General features: G+C 47.2%; 1 protein-coding gene across 6 annotated transcripts in view; it reads left to right on the top strand.

Moving 5' to 3' along the window:
- Positions 1–21,528, top strand: part of NOS1 (nitric oxide synthase 1) — a gene marked incomplete at its 3' end in the record, with an annotated part of 181,260 nt that overhangs the window by 132,871 nt on the left and 26,861 nt on the right. For all 6 annotated transcript variants that reach the window (XM_083716851.1, XM_083716852.1, XM_083716850.1 and 3 more), the window contains 11 exons: positions 6,336–6,481; positions 7,780–7,942; positions 8,871–8,962; positions 10,930–11,071; positions 11,740–11,879; positions 12,390–12,564; positions 13,490–13,591; positions 13,756–13,950; positions 15,671–15,756; positions 19,909–20,053; positions 20,731–20,835. In XM_083716851.1, coding sequence (XP_083572977.1) covers positions 6,336–6,481; positions 7,780–7,942; positions 8,871–8,962; positions 10,930–11,071; positions 11,740–11,879; positions 12,390–12,564; positions 13,490–13,591; positions 13,756–13,950; positions 15,671–15,756; positions 19,909–20,053; positions 20,731–20,835 — 1,491 coding nt within the window. The remainder of the gene's footprint in view (positions 1–6,335; positions 6,482–7,779; positions 7,943–8,870; positions 8,963–10,929; positions 11,072–11,739; positions 11,880–12,389; positions 12,565–13,489; positions 13,592–13,755; positions 13,951–15,670; positions 15,757–19,908; positions 20,054–20,730; positions 20,836–21,528) is intronic.

A 21,528-nucleotide genomic window follows, 5' to 3' on the forward strand; every position in this document is an offset into this window, starting at 1 on the left:
GAACTTAATTCATTCCGGATGTCCGTTCTTAACCTGAAACCGTTCTTAACCTGAGGTACCACTTTAGCTAATGGGGCCTCCCCCTGCCGCTGCATCGCCGGTGCGTAATTTCTTTTCTCATCCTGAGGTAAAGTTCTTAACCTGAGGTACTATTTCTGGGTTAGCAGAGTCTGTAACCCGAAGTGTTTGTAACCCGAGGTGTTTGTAACCCGAGGTACCACTGTATATATATTTAAAACGGCTGTTTCTGTTTATATTATGATTTTTTAAAAAAGTTAACTTTTTTAAAAAAGAAAAAAATATTTGATTTAGGTAGCAGGAAAAACACTTCTTTTTCTGCTCCACCCCCAACTTTTTGTTGAATTTTTGTGACATACGAAAATGTGTACACACTGAAAAAACAGGTGACAAAAAAAAACACACCTATTACAGTGTTGCATAAACAAATAACTACAGCAAATCAGTATTTCAGAAAAAACCAGTCTGAGTGTGAGGTGTGGGTGGCTGAGATAGCCAAAGATCTTCAAAGATATGAAGGGCTGTCACATGAAAGATGCTGCAGGCTTGTTTTCTGCTGCTCCAAAGGGGAGGACCTGAACCAACAGATTCGTATTTGGCAAGAAAGTAGGGTTGCCATATTCCAAAAAGTAAAAATCCGGACAAAGGTGTCGAGATTTTTTTATGGGTCAAAGTTGTTCAGTTTTATAGGGGAAACATCTCCCCCAAAAAAGAAACGTTTTGGGAATTTTAAGGGATTTCTAAAGCTTCTTAAAAAAAAATCACCCTACTTGCCATACCTCCGGGTTTCCCCAGACATTTTGGTGGTTCAGTGAAAATCCACCCAGACGCCATGGACCGAGACCACATAACACCGGTCTTGAAAGACCTACATTGGCTCCCAGGACATTTCCGAGCACAATTCAAAGTGTTGGTGCTGATCTTTAAAGCCCTAAACGGCCTCGGTCCAGTATACCTGAAGGAACGTCTCCACCCCCATCGTTCAGCCCGGACACTGAGGTCCATGTTGGAGATAAGCAGTGTCCAGTGCACAGCGGAATGATGAAAAGTACGTGCCAACATGCTCTATATTACTTTATTTACACTTCAAAGCTGGTAATTTACAGAAAAACATCTTCCCTCTGCCGGAGCAGAGAAAGGCATCCTCTCTCCTCTAAAGCACGGAGAGAATCAGACTGAACTGCAAAGAACAGTGAAAAACAGGAAACCAGTGTACGTCACATCCAGTCTCCTTTCCCGTGAGAAAACCCAACAGCACTTGACTGTGGAATGTAAACATTGTCTTGTGACAAGCACTTCGCTGCTCAGTGAAGGAAGCAGAAACCAACATCCTCCCCCTTTCTGTGAACATCACTGGGCAGCGTGTTCGTACAATATCAGTACAAACCCAACTTCTGCACATAGGTACAGTGTTGATCCCTTGATACAATCTTGGACAATACATCAGCAGGAATTTCATTACCTGGCATATAGGACACCGTTACGAGTCCCTTTTGAATACGTTCCCTAGCATGTTGCAACTTCAATTGCAAGTGCTTCGTGCTTTGCTTACAACCTTCAGAATTCAGCAAAGCCAAACATGCTTTGTTGTCCTGGTAAACCTGGATTGGACATTTGACAGGAATTTTTATGTCTTTGCACAATTGTAACAACCATTCACAATCCTTAAGTGAATAAGACAGTGCATTCAGTTCAGCTTCACAAGTACTTAAGCTAACTGTTGTTTGCTTCTTGCATGACCAATCAAATAGACCCTGATTGTACTTATAGCAAACTCCAGACGTACTTTTCCTGTCTGTAGTGTCACTTCCAAAACTTGCATCTGCAAATATCTCAAGACCACCAGACTTCTGATTGTTAAATCTCAGTCTGTAATGCATAGTGCCTTTCAAATACCGCGCTATGCGTTTCAGAGCTTTCCAATCCTTAACAGTAGGATTGTTGACTTGTCTGCTTAGCAAATTACAGCTAACAGCAATGTCAGGTCTTGAACATCTGGCAATGAAGTTTAGCTTGCCTAGCACACTTCTGTACAGTGTAGTATCAGAAAATGCTTCTTCAGTGTCATCTACCTGATAACCTGTTGTCATCGGTGTGTCTACAGGGTTAGCATCCATCAGGTTTAGTTTGCTTAACACATCAGCAATTTTACATGACTGGTGTATTAGAATGTTACCATCTTGATCTCTCTCTATTTCCAGAGATAGGTAGTTGTTTACCTCACCAAGATCTTTTATGTCAAAGTGCTCTTTCAGTTGAGCTAGGGCGTTATTGTACATTGTGACATCTTCCCAAAAGAATAAAAGATCATCAACATAAAACAAACAATACAGTTTCTTTTGCCCCTCCTCTTTGGATCAGCTTTCCCTTGCTTAAAACCTAGAGAAAACAATACTTCAGTGAGTTTTGTGTGCCAACACCGTGCACTTTGTTTGAGACCATAAAGGGACTTCTTCAGAGCACAAACAAATCCCTGTTTTACCTGTACGCCATCAGGTGGAAGCATATAAAGTGATTCATCTAGAGATCCGTACAGAAAAGCTGTATTCACATCATGGTGACTAATGTGTAGATTCTCCTCTGCAGCTAGCTTGAGCATAAGCCTAATGCTCTCATACCTCACGGTGGGTGAGTAGGTCTCGTGATAGTCTTCACCTGGTACCTGTGCAAAACCTCTGGCTACCAATCTGGCTTTGTGTCTGACTATCTTGCCATTTTGATCTGTCTTCGCTTTGAAGACCCATTTGCTTCCAAGCAGTTTCATTCCTGGAACTACTGGAACAAGGTCCCATGTCTTGTTCCTTTCCAAGGAATCAAGCTCAGCCTTCATGGCATTTAACCATGGCTCAGCTTTCTTTGAATCCAAATCCTGGATTTCTTGGAAACTTGAAGGTTCAAACACCTTCTTGGAGCTTTTAACAGCTGTTACTGCTATCTTAGCAAACTCATCAGCAAATCTCTTTGGAGGTCTGCCTTTTGTTGCTCTCTGTGACCTGCGAATTAGCCTTAAGTCTTCAACACTCTCCTCTTCCTTCTTAGGAGAAAAGTGACCTATTGTGAACAATGGTTCCTCCAATTCTTGATCAGAGCTTTCAGAGGGTCGCATAGAGGCTTTCGCACTCTTGAAATCCTCTGAATCACCCGATTCAGTTTCAGACTCAGAATCAGAACCTTCATCAGTGGGTGTGGGTTGTTGCAGTTGCTTTTGACTATCCTCAGTTTCATCACTGTCATCAGGATAACATTGGAAAATTCCCACATTCTCCCCCCACTTGGCATTGTACTCAACACTTCTTGTGAGCTTAATTTCCTTAGAGTCAGTCATCATTATTCTGTAAGACCCTTTCTGATAACCTAGAAAGATACCATGCAATCCACGCTTGTCTAACTTGGAGTTTTGTGGTGAGTGAACCCACATGTCAGAACCAAAAATTTTCATGTGTTTGATGTATGGCTTCTTGCCAAACATCTTCTCATAGGGGGTACAACCAATCGCTGAAGATAACCTGCGATTATAACTGTAAGTGAAACATGAGAGAGCTTCGGCCCAATAACTCTCTGGAAGATTGGCATCATGCAGCAAGGTTTTTAACCCTTGAAGCAATGTCTGATTTGCTCGTTCCGCAAGTCCATTCTGCCATGGCGAGCGAGGACTAGACAAATCATGTTGAATTCCTTTCTCAGTCAGAAAAGCTTCAAACTGCTGAGAAGTGAATTCTCCCCCGCGAAAAGAGTCTTTACCTTCTTACCATGCACATTTTCAACCAAGCACAGAATTCCTTGAACCTTGGAAAAGCCTCTGATTTCTGCTTGAGATTGTATACATAAATATACCTGGAAAATGCATCAATGAGAACCATGAAGTACCTGTTTCCACCCAAAGAGGGCGCTAGTGGTCCAACCAAATCAGCATGAACAACCTGGTATGGTTCTGTAGCTTGCCTACTAGACACCTTACCTTTCGCAGCCATTTTTACCTTGTTTGCTGCGCATGCCTTGCACTTCATGTGGTACCTGCAGGGTTTAATAGTCATACCTTCAACCAAGGCAGGCATTTTAGATACTGCCTCAAAATGCAAATGACCAAATTTTCGATGAAAATCGTGAATACATTCTGCATGCAAACTTTTGTTAGAACCTGCAATGCAACAAGTGTCATCCTGCACAACATCATCAAAATACAAAACATACAAACGATCAACATATTCAGCATGCAATACATAATCATTTTTCTTTGTGATGATGCACCTTTTGTTCTTAAAGGAAACGTCAATTTTCCGCTCATTCAGCTGTCCAACGCTGAGCAGATTATGCTTGGCATCTGGCACATAAAGCACATCCTGTATCGATAAGTCCAAACTGTGAAGAACAACAGTTCCGTAGCCTTTACTGGGAATTGTGTGGTCATCCGCCTGGTGAATCGCACCTTCCTGCGGTGTAAAAGACACGAACAGTCGCTTATCGTTGCACATGTGGTGGGTCGCCGCTGAATCAACAACGAAGAAAGATCTAGACGTCTTCTGGACCTCTGCAACCTTTGGAGTGAAGCGTGAGACCATTGCCTTGTGCTGCGTTGTCCTGGACACCGGACCTTTGCCTTTGCCTCGGCCTTTTCCACGCGATGAGCTTTCGCTGCGCTGCTCTGTCTTGGCCCTGGGATATCTGCATTCCCTCTTCATATGGCCTAGACGTCCACACGAGTAGCATTTCACTGCCTTCAAAGCTTTGGCTCCATCTGGTGGTTCCACTGCACTCTGGGATGACGTCTGTGAAGACTCCCCCTTGCCCATGCAGCTATCACCCTGGCGGTCTGCTTCATTCTGAATCATGGCAGTATCACTGGCTACTGTGAGTTGAGCATTTGGCTGATTGGCATCAAATTCCCCACTTGCCTCATCCAGCCTTCTGCAGCTAGCCATCATGACTTTGGCATTAGCCTTCTGCGTCATCTCTGCTGCTTTAAATCAGGCTGCTTTATACATGCTGCGTCTGTGTACAGCTGCTTCAATCCAAAAGTAAATTCAAAACAGCCTCTGCCTGTGAACCTGTGCCTTTCTGCTTAACTGCTTTGCTTATCTGCAGCTGCTTCAAACCGCATTCCAAAGGCAAGTTCAAAAGTGAAAGTTCTCTCTGCTGTCTTAAATTCATGCTGCGACACTGCTGCAGCTGCTTTACTTTCGATTTCCCCCAGCATAGGAAAAATTTATCCTTCTAGCCTTTTGCCTGTGCCACGGCAAAACCGGCTATAAAAGTTCAAAGTCCAGCCATAAAGCCATTAATTAGAAGCTGGCAGGCTGCCCGGAGCAGTAGCACATACCTCATCAAATCATCTTGACGCGCAGAGATATCGTCCGATCCGGCCCTCTGCATTCCGATCCTTTGCCGGCACTCCAATTCTTTGCTCCTTTGTTCCTTTGCCAGGAGCCCGACTTCTGGAGTCCATTCTCAAAACACTGCGTTTTTCTGGGCCCGGAACCAAATGTTGGAGATAAGCAGTGTCCAGTGCACAGCGGAATGATGAAAAGTACGTGCCAACATGCTCTATATTACTTTATTTACACTTCAAAGCTGGTAATTTACAGAAAAACATCTTCCCTCTGCCGGAGCAGAGAAAGGCATCCTCTCTCCTCTAAAGCACGGAGAGAATCAGACTGAACTGCAAAGAACAGTGAAAAACAGGAAACCAGTGTACGTCACATCCAGTCTCCTTTCCCGTGAGAAAACCCAACAGCACTTGACTGTGGAATGTAAACATTGTCTTGTGACAAGCACTTCGCTGCTCAGTGAAGGAAGCAGAAACCAACAGTCCAGCTCCAAGGGCCTTCTGGTGGTTCCCTCACTGCGAGAAGTGAAGCTAGAGGGAACCAGGCAGAGGGCCTTCTCGGTAGTGGCACCCGACCTGTGGAACGCCCTCCCACCAGATGTCAAAGGAAAAAACAACTACCAGACTTTTAGGAGACATCTGAAGGCAGCCCTGTTTAGGGAAGCTTTTAATATCTGAAGGCCTATTGTATTTTAATATTCTGTTGGAAGCCGCTCAGAGTGGCTGGGGAAACCCAGCCAGATGGGCAGGGTATAAATAAATCGTTGTTGTTGTTGTTGTTGTTGTTGTTGTTGTTTCGCTGACCAATTCTTGGACGTGTCCAGGAAAACCAGGACTTATGGCAGCCCTACAAGAAAGGATATTCTGACTAAACATTAAGAAGGACTTTCTGAGGGTAAAAACTATTCAACAGTGGAATGGATTCCCTTGGAAGGTGGTGGACTGTCAAAGAGCTGTTGTGACCATGCGTTCTTCCGCTTCACCCCTTTTCCAGGTGACCCCCTGCAGTGAGCAGGTCTGCATGGGATCCATTATGATGCCTTCCCAGCACGTCCGAAGACCTGAAGAAGTCCGGACAAAGGAAGAGCTGCTCCCACTGGCAAAAGAGTTCATTGATCAGTATTATTCCTCCATCAAGAGGCAAGTCTTGCACAGAAAAGGTCTGGGACCCTCCTGCTTGGCAGGGTGAAGAGGGTTCTCTTCCAGAAACCGTTCAGATTTCTGAAAATAGACCCATTTCTTTATTCCTATACTGGGAAAGTGTGAGGTGCAGATGCTCATTCTTGTGACTGGGAAGCTTTGCATGGCTGTCCTCTTTCATGACAAATCAAGGCATATTATACATTACAGGCTGCCTTATACCAAGTCAGGGATGCGGGTGGCGCTGTGGTTTAAACCACAGAGCCCAGGACTTGCTGATCAAAAGGTTGGCGGTTCGAATCCCCGTGACGGGGTGAGCTCCCGTTGCTCGATCCCTGCTCCTGTCAACCTAGCAGTTCGAAAGCACGTCAAAGTGCAAGTAGATAAATAGGTACCACTCTAGCGGGAAGGTAAATCCTTCCATCCTCAGTCTTGGAGGCAACACTGTGTTCGCCAGATGTTATTAAACTCCAACTGCCACCATCCCTGCCCTTTGGCCATGCTGGCTGGTGCTGGAATCCACAGATGTTGGATTCTAACCTCTGGAGACCACCACCTTGTCTCCCCTGGGTCTACGCTGGCTGCCAGCCACTCTACAGGATTTCAGGTGGAGGCATTCCTAGGGAATCCTATCCCTCCCACAGTGGCAGCCAAGAAGCAGATAAACAAGAAGAGTTCTTACCAAGTAATTTTATTCATTATTCACAGAGAGACACAAAGGAATGTAGTCTCCCAAAGATAATGACATTGCTCCCAGTAAAGTCCCACTCCCTCTGTCTCTCCTATTCTACATCACCCCTGTGTCAGCTAATCTGAGTTTTCTGTTCTACTACTCTCAATGCACGCCTGGTCCTGGGAGGGGGGTCAGGAATGCTTTTCAAAGACTCTGAGTCTATCAGTTGTCTCTCCCCTCGTGCTTCTTATTCCTGCTGTTTCTCTCCCAATATTTCCCAGCTTCTCCCCTCTGCAGTCTCTGAACTATGACCTTCTGCAAACCACTGTTGTAATTCTATACTGTCCTCCTGTTCTTGGGTAGGTTCAGGAGAAAGGGGGGGGGGCAGTTCTCACCGTTCCTCCTCAGTCCAGCCCCTGACACCAGCCCTACTTGGAGTTGTCAGGGATTGAACCTGTGGTCTTCTACGTGCAATGTGGATGCTCGACCAAGGAGCTGCTGCCTCCCGCCCCCCACCACACATTGAAAATGAGATTGCACACTTGCAAAACATAACCCAGATTTGCCCATCACAGTGGTGTTGTTGTTGACCAATGACTGCTTCTGTACAATCCTACTCTGGCAGGTTCGGCTCCAAGGCCCACCTGGAGAGGCTGGAGGAAGTCACCAAGGAGATAGAAGCTTCAGACACCTACCAGCTGCGAGACACAGAGCTGATCTACGGGGCCAAGCATGCCTGGCGCAATGCCTCCCGCTGTGTGGGCCGGATCCAGTGGTCGAAGCTGCAGGTGAGGTCGCATATGGTGTGTCAGTTTGCATTCTTTAGTGCAGAAAGTATTGGTCTGATGTGTAGAGATATTTCCTAGTCTACTTAATTCAAGAGAGTTCTGGAAGCTTCTCCGTGTGAAAGAAGGTTCATGATTTTTGGGTTATGCCTTCAGAGAAGCTGAGTACAGCTGGCTTAAACTGGTTCTCTTATATCTTTCTGTCAAGGTCATGCCGACTAATAGGCCAGAAGGAACTTAGGTTTCACTCATTTTCTCTTTCTATCTCTTTTCCGTCTGGTGTGGTGTTCTGTATGCTTAGTGTTAAGTTTTAGACTTATTATAAGTATTATAAGTTTAAGTTAAGTCTGCTGCAACTAGATTTCTTATGGACAGTGCCAACCCTGAATGTATTGGATTGGTGACCATTATGCTCATTTGCCTTCAGTAGCAGTAAAGCTCTGCTGGATGAAATATTAAATGCCTCTGGTCTATTTTGGGGGGATCCTGCAATGTGTTTAAGTTTCTCTCTCCTAACTTTACATTGGAATCTACTCTGGATCAATACTGAGTAGACTTTAAATGACATGGTCATCATCGTTCATTCATTTAGTGATGAATTAAATAATGGCTGCTAGCCATCCTGCCTCCACGGTCGAAGGAGGTATGGACTAGGGTATGGGAGACCAGGGTTCAAATCCCCACTCAGTCCTGGGCAACTCTGAGCTAGCCACTATCTCTCAGCCTATCGACCTACCTCACAGGGTTGTTGTGAGGATGAAATGTGAAGGAGAAGAGTCATATACCACCGCCAGCAGCAGCAGGTCCTCAGAGGGAAGGATGGGATAGAAATGTAGCAGTGATACCCCCCCCCCAAAAAAAATCAGGATTTCTGTACCCCACTCTTCTTTGTTCCTGTCCGCTGAACTCTGTTCCCTTTGAATCCTTTCAGGTCTTTGACGCCCGGGACTGCACCACGGCCCACGGGATGTTCAACTACATTTGCAACCACATAAAGTATGCCACTAACAAAGGAAACCTCAGGTGTGTGGTGTTTGTAAGCCTCTCAGTAGGAAAACCTTCCCTTCATCTCTGCCAAGGGTTGTGGCATTCCCTCAGGGATAGGAGGCTGGGGGGGGGGGGACCTCAGAGCCAGTGGTGGGCTGGGCTGGAGGCAAAAGGGAATGGGTGCACCCCCTCCCCTCCCCTTGTCTCTTTTTCTGCACCCCCTCTCTTTATCTCTGTCTCTCAGATAAATAAAACCAAAACCATCCAAGTAAACAAGGAATAAAGGTAAAAGTAAAGGGACCCCTGACCATTAGGTCCAGTCGTGACCGACTCTGGGGTTGCGGCGCTCATCTCGCTTTATTGGCCAAGTGTACAGCTTGGTGTACAGTTTCCGGGTCATGTGGCCAGCATGACTAAGCCGCTTCTGGAGAACCAGAGCAGCACACGGAAACGCCGTTTACCTTCCCACTGGAGTGGTACCTATTTATCTACTTGCACTTTGACGTGCTTTCAAACTGCCAGGTTGGCAGGAGCAGGGACCAAGCAACGGGACCTCACCCGGTCATGGGGATTTGAACCACCGACCTTCTGATCGGCAAGTCCTAGGCTCTGTGGTTTAACCCACAACACCACCTGCGTCCCTTTTAAGCAAGGGATAGGAAAGCTTTATTGTCTGTTGAGGGCCACATTCCCTCTGGGATAATTTGATGGGGGCCGAGAGCCAGCAGTGTGAAGATTTGGCCCTTGTGGTCTGTCTGGATAAATATCAGTGTGGAATGTTCAGGGGTCCAGGCAGGCAGGCCCCTTTTCAGTGTACTCAATTGTCCTCTCCCCCTCCCCACAGGACATTGATTGTTTGCAGAGGGGCTTTTGCCCCACCTCCTCCATCAAGTGTCCCACCCCTTCCTTTCAGTCCCCGCTCAACCTCAACCCCTCGCTGTTCTGTTCTCCTCATGCTTTCCTCCTTTCCTTCCAGGCTCCCCAAGACCACCGCATGAAATTAGGCAAAAGGCTGCAAACAGCCACCCAGGCCCTGAGTTGCACCAGGCATCCAAAGCGCTGCGATGCCACTTTAGGCAGACATGGCTTCCCGCAGGCACCACTGGGAACTGTAGTTTGTTAAGCAAGCTGGGAGTTGTTAGAAGACCTCTCTTCCCTCCCCTCAGAGAGCGGTGTAACAAGGAATATCTCCTCACAGGAAACGTTGGGAACTGTAACTCTGTGGAAGAAATAGGGGGTCTCTTAACAACTCTCAGTACAGTGGTACCTTGGTTCTCAAATGCCTTGGTACTCAAACAACTTGGAACCCAGACACCGTAAACCCGGAAGTGTTCCGGTTTCCGAACTTTTTTCAGAAGCCGAACATGCTCCGTTTTGAGTACCACGCTTCCAATTTGAGTGCCACATGTCCGATTTGAGTGTTACGCTGAGGTCTGTCTGTTTTTGCTATATATTTTGCGTTTTTGCAGCTTTTTTTGTTGTTTTTGTGTCTGTGTAGAACCCAGTTCAGCTACTGATTGTGTGACTGCAGTACATTGTTTATTGCTTTCATTTTATGGATCAATAGTCTCGTTAGATAACAAAATTCATATTAGATGAATTTTGCTGTCTTAGGGGTTGTTTTAAAAAGTCTGGAACGGATTAATCCATTTTGTGTTACTTTCTATGGGAAAGCGCGCCTTGGTTTTGGAATGTTTTGGTTTTGGAACAGACTTCCGGAACGGATTAAGTTTGAGAACCAAGGTACCACTGTCCCCTTAAAAAAACAAAAAACTACCTTTCCCAGAAGTCTCTGTGGGACTCCATGACTGTTTGAAGCGGTATCACAGTGCCTCCCAGCCTTCTTCCCTACCAGTTCCAATGGGCACCAGCCACCACTGCTCCTTCGCCAGTCTGAGCCTGGCAACACAGCTGTTGACTTTTGACCTGTCTCCCCAACACCTTGGACTCTACTCTTGGGGACTGCTAACCCCCAGCCCCGTTTTCCCTTTTGACTTTTGTAGGTCGGCCATCACCATATTCCCCCAGAGGACGGATGGGAGACACGACTTCCGAGTCTGGAACTCCCAGCTAATCCGCTACGCTGGCTACAAACAGCTGGATGGCACCTTCCTGGGAGACCCGGCCAACGTGGAGCTGACTGAGGTTGGTGGACAAGGAAGAGGGATCTATACTCTTCCAGTTTCCTAGCCAAATATGGGTTATAGCCAAAAAACAAACAAACATTATCATAACGGGTCTGGTATGAATGTGGCCTTAGTTGATACAACCCAGTATTGTTCCTAAATTACATTTCAATCCTGCCCTTCCTCTTGAAGGAGCCTAAGACAGCAAACATCAGCATATTAGAACAATGCAATTTAAAATAAGTTAAGAGCTTATTTATCAACTGTTAAACACCACCTGAAACATGTTGAGAGTTCTTAGGAGGCCCCTATTCCACTCACAAAGCTATGGTTCCCAGAGCTGCTTAACAAGCAATCCCTCTTCCCAGGGAACTCTGGGAATCGTAGCTCTTTGAGGGGAAGAGGGTCCTCCTAAGAACTCTCAGCATCTCCCAGAATTCTTTGAGGGAAGCCATGACTGTTCACAGGGAACACTGGGAATTATAGCTCTATGAGGGGAAGGGGCCTCCTAAAAACTCTCAGCCTCCTTCGAAAACTTCAGCTCCCAGAATCCTTTGAGGGAAGCCATCATTGTTCACAGGGAGCTCTAGGAATTGCAGCTCTCTGCCTCATGCGAGAGCTGTGCCTGGCTGCTGGTGTCCTGCAGCATGGATCACAACCAATCAGTCCTCTTTTCTTTGGACGCAGATCTGCATACAGCAAGGGTGGAAGCCACCCAAGGGCCGCTTTGATGTTCTGCCGCTCCTGCTCCAGGCCAATGGCAATGACCCTGAGCTCTTTGAGATCCCACCTGAGCTGGTTCTGGAAGTGCCCATCAGGCACCCCAAGTAAGTTGAAACGCCTGTCTTTGTTGTTTCACCCCCAAGGATGTTTGGGGAGCCTTTTCGGAGTTGGCTATGGCTGTGGGCGCCACCTCAGATAGGGGATCTGGTTGCATCCTTGTTGATCTTGCTGTGTGCACATGGAAAGGGACACGGGTGGCGCTGTGGTCTAAACCACTGAGCTTCTTGGGCTTGCCGTTCAGAAGGTTAACGGTTCGAATCCCCACGATGGGGTGAGCTCCCGTTGTTCTGTCCCAGCTCCTGCCAACCTAGCAGTTCGAAAGCACGCCAGAAAGTGCAAGTAGATAAATAGGTACCACTGTGGCGGGAAGGTAAACAGCCTTTCTGTGTGCTCTGGTTTCTGTCATGGTGTTCCTGTTGCACCAGAAGCGGTTTAGTCATGCTGGCCACATGACCCGGAAAGCTGTCTGTGGACAAACGCTGGCTCCCTCAGGCTGTAAGTTTGTGTTCCCGATTCAAAGTGTCCTGTCTTGCCCTTCCCTGCCCTGTTTGCAGGTTTGCCTGGTTCAAAGACCTGGGACTGCAGTGGTATGGGCTGCCCGCAGTTTCCAACATGCTACTTGAAATCGGTGGTTTGGAGTTCTCAGCCTGCCCCTTCAGCGGCTGGTACATGGGCACCGAGATCGGAGTCCGCGATTACTGCGACAACTCCCGCTACAACATCCTGGAGGTAGGAGAGAGCCTCTCATGAGGGTTTGGAGCATTTGACAGTTTTTGCAATTGTGACAATATCTCTGTAAGGCAGGCCAGAAGGGGAAACTAAGGTTGAATAAGAATGGCCTACTTGCAATGAAATCCCAGTCAGGATTTGCTGGTAAAGAGCTCTCTGTGCTACAGTTTAGACCTCAGTTTGTAAAGATCTATTGCTTTTAAAGATCTCTTCTTCACAGACCATTCCCTGCTCTTCTCCACAATCTCTTCAAGTCCCTTTGAAATGACCAGGAGGTGTTTTTTGAACTGCGACCCGATTCGCAACGTAACATTGAACCATGGTCAAAGTTAACCATGCTTAATGTTAACCAAAGTTAACAAACCACTGTTAAAGCTCAGGCTTATGGCAGACTTAAACTTTGGTTTATTACATTGCAAACTAGTTAACAGCACTAACAAGACCAGCCAAACCTTGGGAGCGGTTTGAATTTTATTTCCGATCTTCACTAGTGGCTCTGCAACTTTTGGAAGGTGGCAGCTCCTTAACTGGGGGAGTTCCAAGACTGCACGTGATAGTAAACTATGGTCAATGTTAACTAAAGCTGATAAACCAACTGCAGTCTTTGAATCATGAGTGACCTTTGATAAACTGTAGTTAAGCTATTGGCCTGAATTCACAAATAACACTAAGCCATGCTTTAATAAACCATCATTTAATAAAACCATGGTTTAGCATCATCTGTGAAACAGCCAGTGGAGACGGTATGTGTGTGTTCTGCTCACTTGAGTCTCTAACCCCTCCCACCAGTGGCCAGTGGCCCCCAGAAAGTTGGGCAGAAGGGAATGTGGCCCTTGAGCCAAGAAAGTTTCCCCACGCCATGCAGGAATCCACAACTTTGGATATTTTGGGGGATGAAATGCTTTTTGCTGTTATTCCACTGCAGGAAGTTGCCAAAAAGATGAACCTGGACATGCGGAAGACCTCATCGCTCTGGAAGGACCAAGCACTGGTGGAGATAAACATTGCTGTTTTGTATAGCTTCCAGGTACTGGGAAACATAACTCCCCAAATGATGGCCAATTAGCCAACCCCGCGGTCTTCCCTTGAGCCCTTTCTCCATGTGCCCAACCCCCTGATAGCCTTGTCCTCTGTGATGTAAGAACCTGTTTTGCTTAAGAACCTGTTGACCTGGTGCTCCCACTCCTACAGAGCGACAAGGTGACCATTGTGGACCACCACTCGGCCACGGAGTCCTTCATCAAGCACATGGAAAATGAATACCGCTGTCGGGGAGGTTGCCCAGCTGACTGGGTGTGGATTGTCCCGCCCATGTCTGGGAGCATCACCCCTGTCTTCCACCAAGAGATGCTCAACTACAGGCTGACGCCCTCCTTTGAGTACCAGGTACACAATCCACTTCCTGTCTTGCGCCCACCATGCCCTGCCATGTGGTTCAGTATCTCTCGCCCACTAGGAGGTGTTGTCATTAACTTGTTGCATGCAGAGGATGTGGTGGGAGGCACCAGCTGGGGACGCCTCAAGGGAATCCCCAAGGGAAGACAGCTCAGAGCCAGGGGATTGGTGGTGGGATGGCGATGTGTCAGGCTTCAGGGAATCAACTTCCTCCCCCCATGGCAGTAGATAAGCAGAACAAAGGAAAAGGAGTCTTCTTACCAGTTAGAAAATTTAATAATCACAGCAAAAGAACAAAGAACACACCTCCTAGAAATGATGGTGTTCCCAATTAAGTTCCCTCCCCTCTCCATCCCTAGTCACCCACATCACTCCTACATCCTGTAATCTGATCTTGTACCCTCTGCGCTATTTGTTCTGACACTTTCTGAGCTCTCTGTGGGATGGGGGGGTGAATGCTGTTCAGAGACTGTGAATCTGTTAACGCTCTTTCTTCTAGTGTTTCTTCTGCTAGCTGTTCCCCATCCAGTATTTCCCAGCTTTTGTCTTCTGAACTATGCCCCTCAGCAAGCCACTGTTCCAAATCTATACTGTCCTCCTGCTCCTGGGAAGATTCAGGATCAGGAGGAGGGGGTGGCTCCCACCATTCCTCCTCAGTGCAGCCCTCCTCAGCACAGTCCCTGACAGCCAGGGGGGGGAGGAGGTGTCAGAAGCTGGAGGCGCAACAGGGATTGGTGAGCAGGAAGAGTCTGTGCCAGAGAGCAGTTCAGAGTCTGAGAATGAAGCAAAGGTTGGGAAGGAGGGGGATCAAGAGGTGGCTGAAGAATCCAGGGAGTCTCCTCCTCCTCCTCCTCCTCCTCCTCCTCCTCCTCCTGCTGCTGCTGCTGCTGCTGCTGCAACCAGATCCCCTTCCCTCCTGGTCTCTGAGAATGCAAACCTTTGATCTGATCCAGCAGGACTCTCCTAATAAACGCTTGCCATGATCTGAGCAATGCTACCACATTCCAGTTGTCACACTCGCCAGTACAAAGTTTCTTTTTTCATGTCAGGGGGAATTTGAGCTGCAAGGAGAGCAGGCGGAGGTGGAAGGGGGGAGAACCAGGACTTGTTTGACCCTGCCTGTCCCAGGTTCGATCCCTGGCATCTCCAGTTAGGCCTGGCAAGGGGGAAAAAATCTCCTCCCTGAAACCCTAAACAGCCACTGCCGGTCAGTGTAGGCAGTGTTGAACTAGAAGGAATAATGGTCGGACTCCATATAAAGCAGCTTCCACTGCCCCTTGCTTCAAAACCTTGAGGACTGGAATCTTAGCATTATTTTAAAGGGACAGGTCATAGCTTAGTGTCAGAGCACCTGCTTTGCGTACAGATGGTCCCAGGGTTCAAATCCCAGCACCTCCAGGTATGTCTGGGGACAAATATCTTCTAGCTGAAACCCTGGAGAGCTGCTGCCAGTCAGTGTAGACAATATGTTGATCCCAATGGACTGGTTGGTCTGGCTCAGTATATTAACAGGGAGAGCAGCAGTGAGATCCTGATCCAAATTGTGTCCTTACAACACCATTGCTCACCTTGGGACAGTGAAGTCTCTGGTGCTGACCACACAAATATACTCAAGCCAGCTCTGGCTGTGGGTGTGACAGATCCGCCCCCCATTCAGTTTGAGTGTTTAATTTCTTCCCTTTCATCCAGGGTTCTTTTCTTTTCTTCCCAGCCCGATCCATGGAACACCCATATGTGGAAAGGCGTCAACGGCACTCCCACCAAGAAGAGAGCCATTGGGTTTAAAAAGTTAGCCAAGTAAGTGAACTACGTTGCTGGGTCTGCCAGAACTAGTAAGGGAAGAGGGAAACACTCTGTGGGGTGCTGCAGTATGGCTACATCCACACCATACGCTTAAAGCACTATTATACCACTTTAAACCATTGTGGCTGTTCCCAAAGAATCCTGGGAGCTGTAGGATAGTGTAATGGTTATAAGGGGTTACTTGTGCGTAAGTTGCCGTTACTTTTGGCTAGAGTGCCTGGCTAACCATGCCTTGGCTGACAGCCCTCACTCCGTGGCCGTTCAGTCGCTTGCAGAATCCGTCAGTGGGCGTTTCTTGAACTTCTTCCAGCATAAGAGCTGTTTGACGCCAAGTCTCCGCCTACTCTCCCTGCGCGGAACTCTTCTGCGCAAGGAAGGAGTAGGCAGAGGCGTGCCCGTGCTCTCTCCACTAGTCTCGGGTGAAGAGTCTTGGAGACCCCTCTCCGAATGCTCCATCTCCCTCCCTTCTCTACTGGTGTTACGCTGAATTCCTTCCCCCCTGCTGGTCCCCTCTCCTGCATCACTTTGGAGCCTTGCCTCCACCTCTCGCTCTGATGTCAGTTCCCTGACAGATAGTTATCCCAGGATAGCTCTGTTTGGTAGAGCATGCGACTCTTAATCTCAGGGTCCTGGGTTCGAGTCCTATGTCGGGCAAAAGATTCTTGCATTGCATGGGGTTGGACTTGATGACCCTTGTGGTCCCTTCCAACTCCAACGATTCTATGAGTCTGGAAAGGTTCAGCCCACCATCTTATTATTATTTTATTTATTGAATCTATAAAGGTAAAGGTAAAGGTAAAGGGACCCCTGACCATTAGGTCCAGTCGTAGCCAACTCTGGGGTTGTGGCGCTTATCTCGCTTTACTGGGCGAGGGAGCCAGCGTACAGCTTCCGGGTCATGTGGCCAGCATGACTAAGCTGCTTCTGGCGAACCAGAGCAGCGCACGGAAACGCCTTTTACCTTCCCGCCGGAGTGGTACCTATTTATCTACTTGCACTTTGACGTGCTTTTGAGCAGGGACTGAACAACGGGAGCTCACCCTGTCGCGGGGATTCGAACCGCCGACCTTCTGATCAGCAAGTCCTAGGCTCTGTGGTTTAACCCACAGCGCCACCCGCGTCCCTATATACCACCCTATATCCTGGGGGGGGGGGTCTCAGGGCAGTTCACAGAATAAAATCAAGATATAAAACCTCGAATTACATAATAAAAATAAAAACGACGACCCAATAACCCCTGCCACCCAAAAAACACATTTTAAAAGGGCTTAGGATGTAAATCAAACACTACCCCTGCACTCTGTTCGGGGGGGGGGAGTTTCTTCCAATCCTATAGAGCAGATTTGGGGGAGGGGTGGAGAGGTGGCAACCCCACAGGGCTAGCAGGAGTCCTTGTGTCCTTTCCCCCAGCACACCAGGTTAATTGAATCTGGCCCCCAAAAGTCGAGCTCTGTCTGGGAAAGAAAAATGGGAAACCAAAGGTGGAACGGAGTATCCTGGAGAAGAGCAGGGGTGACTGGCTAGAACCCTGAGCAGGTGCACTTCTGTTACAAGGAGAGAATACGCTGCAGCGTTCGGTTGCAGCTCCCACATGCACATTCCTAATCGCGATCCCCTTTTCCTCTCTGTCTGTTCAAGCAAATGTGCAAAATTCACTTCCATCTCTTCGAAATGTGCTTTCCCTTTGTTGTAGGAAACACACACACAATAAGGACTGTGGCTGGAAAAATCCCTGAGGGAGCACAATGCAAGATGTTTGCAAATGATATATATATAGATGCGAGGTCACTACAAAATTAATTCGCCTGGGATGGCAAAATCTCTTGAGCCAGCCTTGCGTGGTAATCAGACCATTTGTATTCAATCCACCCCAAAAGTCGGAGAAAAATGCAAGTCCGACCTGAAAAATAAAACAAAATCAAACCTTTCTCGTTTATTGAAGATTATCGGAGCCATTCGTTGACCCAGTTAAGTTGCATTTACCGATGTCTCTCTGGGGCTTGTGAGGCATTTCTCAATCATTCTGAGAGCTTTACAGGGCGCCATGGCGATTATCGTTTTGGTGGAAATACCTTTCTATCCTTCTATATTCTTTTGATTTTAAGCTGTGCGCAGGGTAAGCTGAGTCTGCTTCCCTTTAGAAGGCTGCCAGAATTTTCTTTTATTCTCAGTGACCTTTTGTGATTCTTCCCTGCCTTCAATTTATGCAAATCGTTTTTGTAAGCACCCCCCCCCCCAAAGAAAGAGGGTGAGAACTGGTGTTGATATAAGCGGCACACACACAGACATGCTCCCATTTTCAAGGGAGAGAAGGAAAAAAGTATTAGCGCACTTGAGGAAAATTCTGAGGTTTGCAGTAGGGGCAAAACGACGTTTCTGAAAGCAATCCTTGGATTGCTTGGAAAGAGGATTGGACAATGGCTATGTTCTGCCTCCACCATCGGAGGCAATATGCTTCAGAATAGGTCAAGGTCAAGGACCCCTGGACAGTCAAGTCCAGTCAAAGGCGACTATGGGGTTGCTGCGCTCATCTTGCTTTCAGGCCGAGGGAGCCAGCATTTGTCCACAGACAGCTTTCCAGATCATGTAGCCAGCATGACTAAACTGCTTCTGGCACAACGGGACACCGTGACGGAAACCAGAGCTCACGGAAATACTGTTTACCTTCCCGCCGCAGTGGTACCTATTTATCTACTTGCACTAGTGTGCTTTCAAACTGCTAGGTTGGCAGGAGCTGGGACAGAGCAACAGGAGCTCACTCTGTTGTGGGGATTCAAACCGGCGACCTTCTGAATACCATCTACCGGAAACCTAGGAAGGGAAGAGAGCTGTTGCACTCAGGACCTGTTTGTGGCCTTCCCACAGGTATCTGGTATCTGGTTGGCCACTGTGAGAACAGGATGCTGGACTCGATGGGTCATTAGCCAGGGCTAACACAGACACCCCAATAAACTAGCCTAGTAAGATTCAGGCATACACCTCCTCACAAGTAACTGATCAGAGGCACTTCCTGTTAAGAGAGCATCTTTTCAATGACTTGTGCCGTCCCTACTTAAAAATGTCATTTTTCACCTGTGCAAAGTTTGTGTTTTCATAGAATCATAGTTGGAAAAGTTCCTGATGATCATCTTAAACCGACCCCATGCAATGCAGGAATACGCAGCTGTCCCATACGAGGTTCAAACCCACAACCTTGGCATTGTCAGCACCAGACTCTAACCAACAGAGCTATCCAACTGGTTGGGGACCTTCTGTCTGTATCAGGAACCTGTGGGCCTCCAGAGGGCATTGGACTACAGTTCCCATCATCCCTTGGCATAGGCCATATGAGCTGGGGCTGGTGGGAATTTGAGTCCAGTGACAATGATGAAGACTTGGCCAGACATTGGAGATATGCTTCAGAGATATGCTTCAGAGATCCAGACCATAGGGAGCCCCGAGAAATTAATAAATACAATTTGGACTATAATTTGATCTTTTTTATTTGTTTTTTTATTTTTAATTGAAGTATTATGATTGGATATATTAAATGGATGTTTTTTATTGGAAAATCAATAAAAATGATTTTTAAAAAAGACTTGGCCAGATGCTGTAACCACCCCAGCTCACTCAGAGAGCCAGTGTGGTGTAGTGGTTAGAGTGTCCAACTAGGAGCTGGGAGACCAGGGTTCAAATCCCCACTTGGCCATGGACCTTGGGCTAGTCACTGCCGCTCAGCCCTAACCTACCTCACAGGGTTGTTGTGAGGATTCGGTGAGGAGGGGGAGAACCATGAATGCCCCTTGGAGCTCATTGGGGTGGGAATATGGGAGATAACTGCAATCAGTTGATCCAATCATACCTGTATGTTTTACCCATGTCTCATTCAAATGTTACATTCTTAAGTGTGCACTTCTTAAATAAATCATAGGTGTAGACCGAAGGAGCATCTGAAGTCAATTCACCTTTACTTGGAAGGTTTTGTTCAGTGCTTGTTGTTTTCTTGTTATCATCAAGCACATGGGTACACACCTACCTTTTAATGTATTGAATGCAAACTCCACCCTGCATATGCAAAAAAATAGATAAAAATGTTGAGAGTAACCAGGAGGAAAGATCAGATCAGCTTCCCAGGTCAATAAATCTTCTTTTCCCCCGCCCTCCTAGGGCTGTGAAGTTTTCTGCCAAACTGATGGGGCAGGCAATGGCAAAGAGAGTCAAGGCCACTATCCTGTATGCCACGGAAACAGGAAAATCCCAGGTCTATGCAAAAACCCTGTGTGAGATCTTCAAGCATGCCTTTGATGCCAAGGTAGGATCCTGGCTGTCGTTCCAAGAGTTTAGCTCAACTTCTCCAACTCTCCAGCAAGGAGCTGAACTGCTTTTCTTCGAGGGCAAAGACATGTAACTTTTGACAAACGGTTGGGCTGGTCTGAAAGGGCCCAGCCTGTGTTTAAGAAAGCTTTTCCTCTTTAAGATCAAGCTTTGGCAGGTGGTTGGGGGGCGGCGTGCTGAATGGTTCTGCAGATTTGTGGAAGGTACTAACTGGCTAGTCACCTTTACTTCCCTCACCTGTACATAAAACTGTTCGTGTTTTGTTTTGTCCGTAAGGCAAAGAAACAAATGGATAAGCACGCATTTAAAAGCTAACCTGTTGTGAAGCCCGGAAAAGTCGAAATACAAGCATGCACTGCATTTCTATGTTTATTTGTGTGTTTGTTTGATAAAATTAATGCTGGGTGGTAAAGAACAAAACCAAAAAAATTCTGCACTAGGTTCAAGGGTGGGCCACATACAGCGCGTTACAGTAATCAAGCCTTTGGGACTCCTAGACATTGTTCGATTCCAGTTCCCACCATCCCTTACTGTTGGCCATGCTGGCTGGGCCTGGCGGGGGTTGGCAACATCTGGAAGGCCACCACAAGTCACTCCATCCTGGACGGCTGTCGGGATCCTTCTCACAAGCCTCTCTGTGCCCTTTTTCTTCAGGTGATGTCGATGGATGAGTACGACACTGTCCACTTGGAACATGAAACTCTCGTGCTGGTGGTCACAAGCACCTTTGGCAACGGAGACCCACCAGAGAACGGGGAGGTAGGAGGGAGATTTTCCTTGTTCATTTCATTGGGTTAGGTTGACTAAGTCTGTAGATCTTTCCCCACAGCAGAAAGGCCTGAATTCGTGACTGACGATAAGAATGAAATGCAGGTCCCCTCCAGATCTTGTTGGCTTCAGGAAGATAGTGGTCTCATGTGCCTTCAGATCACATCCTAAAATGTTGGCTTTGTTCTTAGAAACTTGTTGTGGTACTTCTGGAAGACTTGATGTGGTGGAGCCACAGTCTTGCAAAACAGTCTTGCCTGTGGCTGGGTGGCTCCGCTAGCCTGTAGGGAAAGTAACCGTTCCAGTATTGGTCAGCTTTTGCACTTAGACGCCATGAAATCCTTCTCCCTGCACCCACTTAAAAAAAGAGAGGTCCAACCCAGCCCACTTTTTTTAGCTTTAACTATATTAATGTTTTCTGCTGGAATGGAAATGTTGGTGGAAGGTTTGAAGGCAATGCTGAGAGATGATCCCTAGCTTGGTCAGTCCTAAGCACCACCCACAGTGTGAAAGACCTTCTCCTCCAGAGAATCCTACTTGACCATTTTGCCCTGTTGCATTGAGGGCTTTTGTGGAGTTGACGTGCAAGTTGTGGTGCAGTTCAGTCGGGGGGGGGGGGTCTGCCCTTGTTGAGCAACATAAGAAGCTTCCTAATCCTGATCCCCCGGTCCAGATTTGTGTTTG

Source organism: Podarcis gaigeae (assembly GCF_964106915.1).
Source record: "Podarcis gaigeae genome assembly, chromosome: 16".
Taxonomy (NCBI): Eukaryota; Metazoa; Chordata; class Lepidosauria; order Squamata; family Lacertidae; genus Podarcis; species Podarcis gaigeae.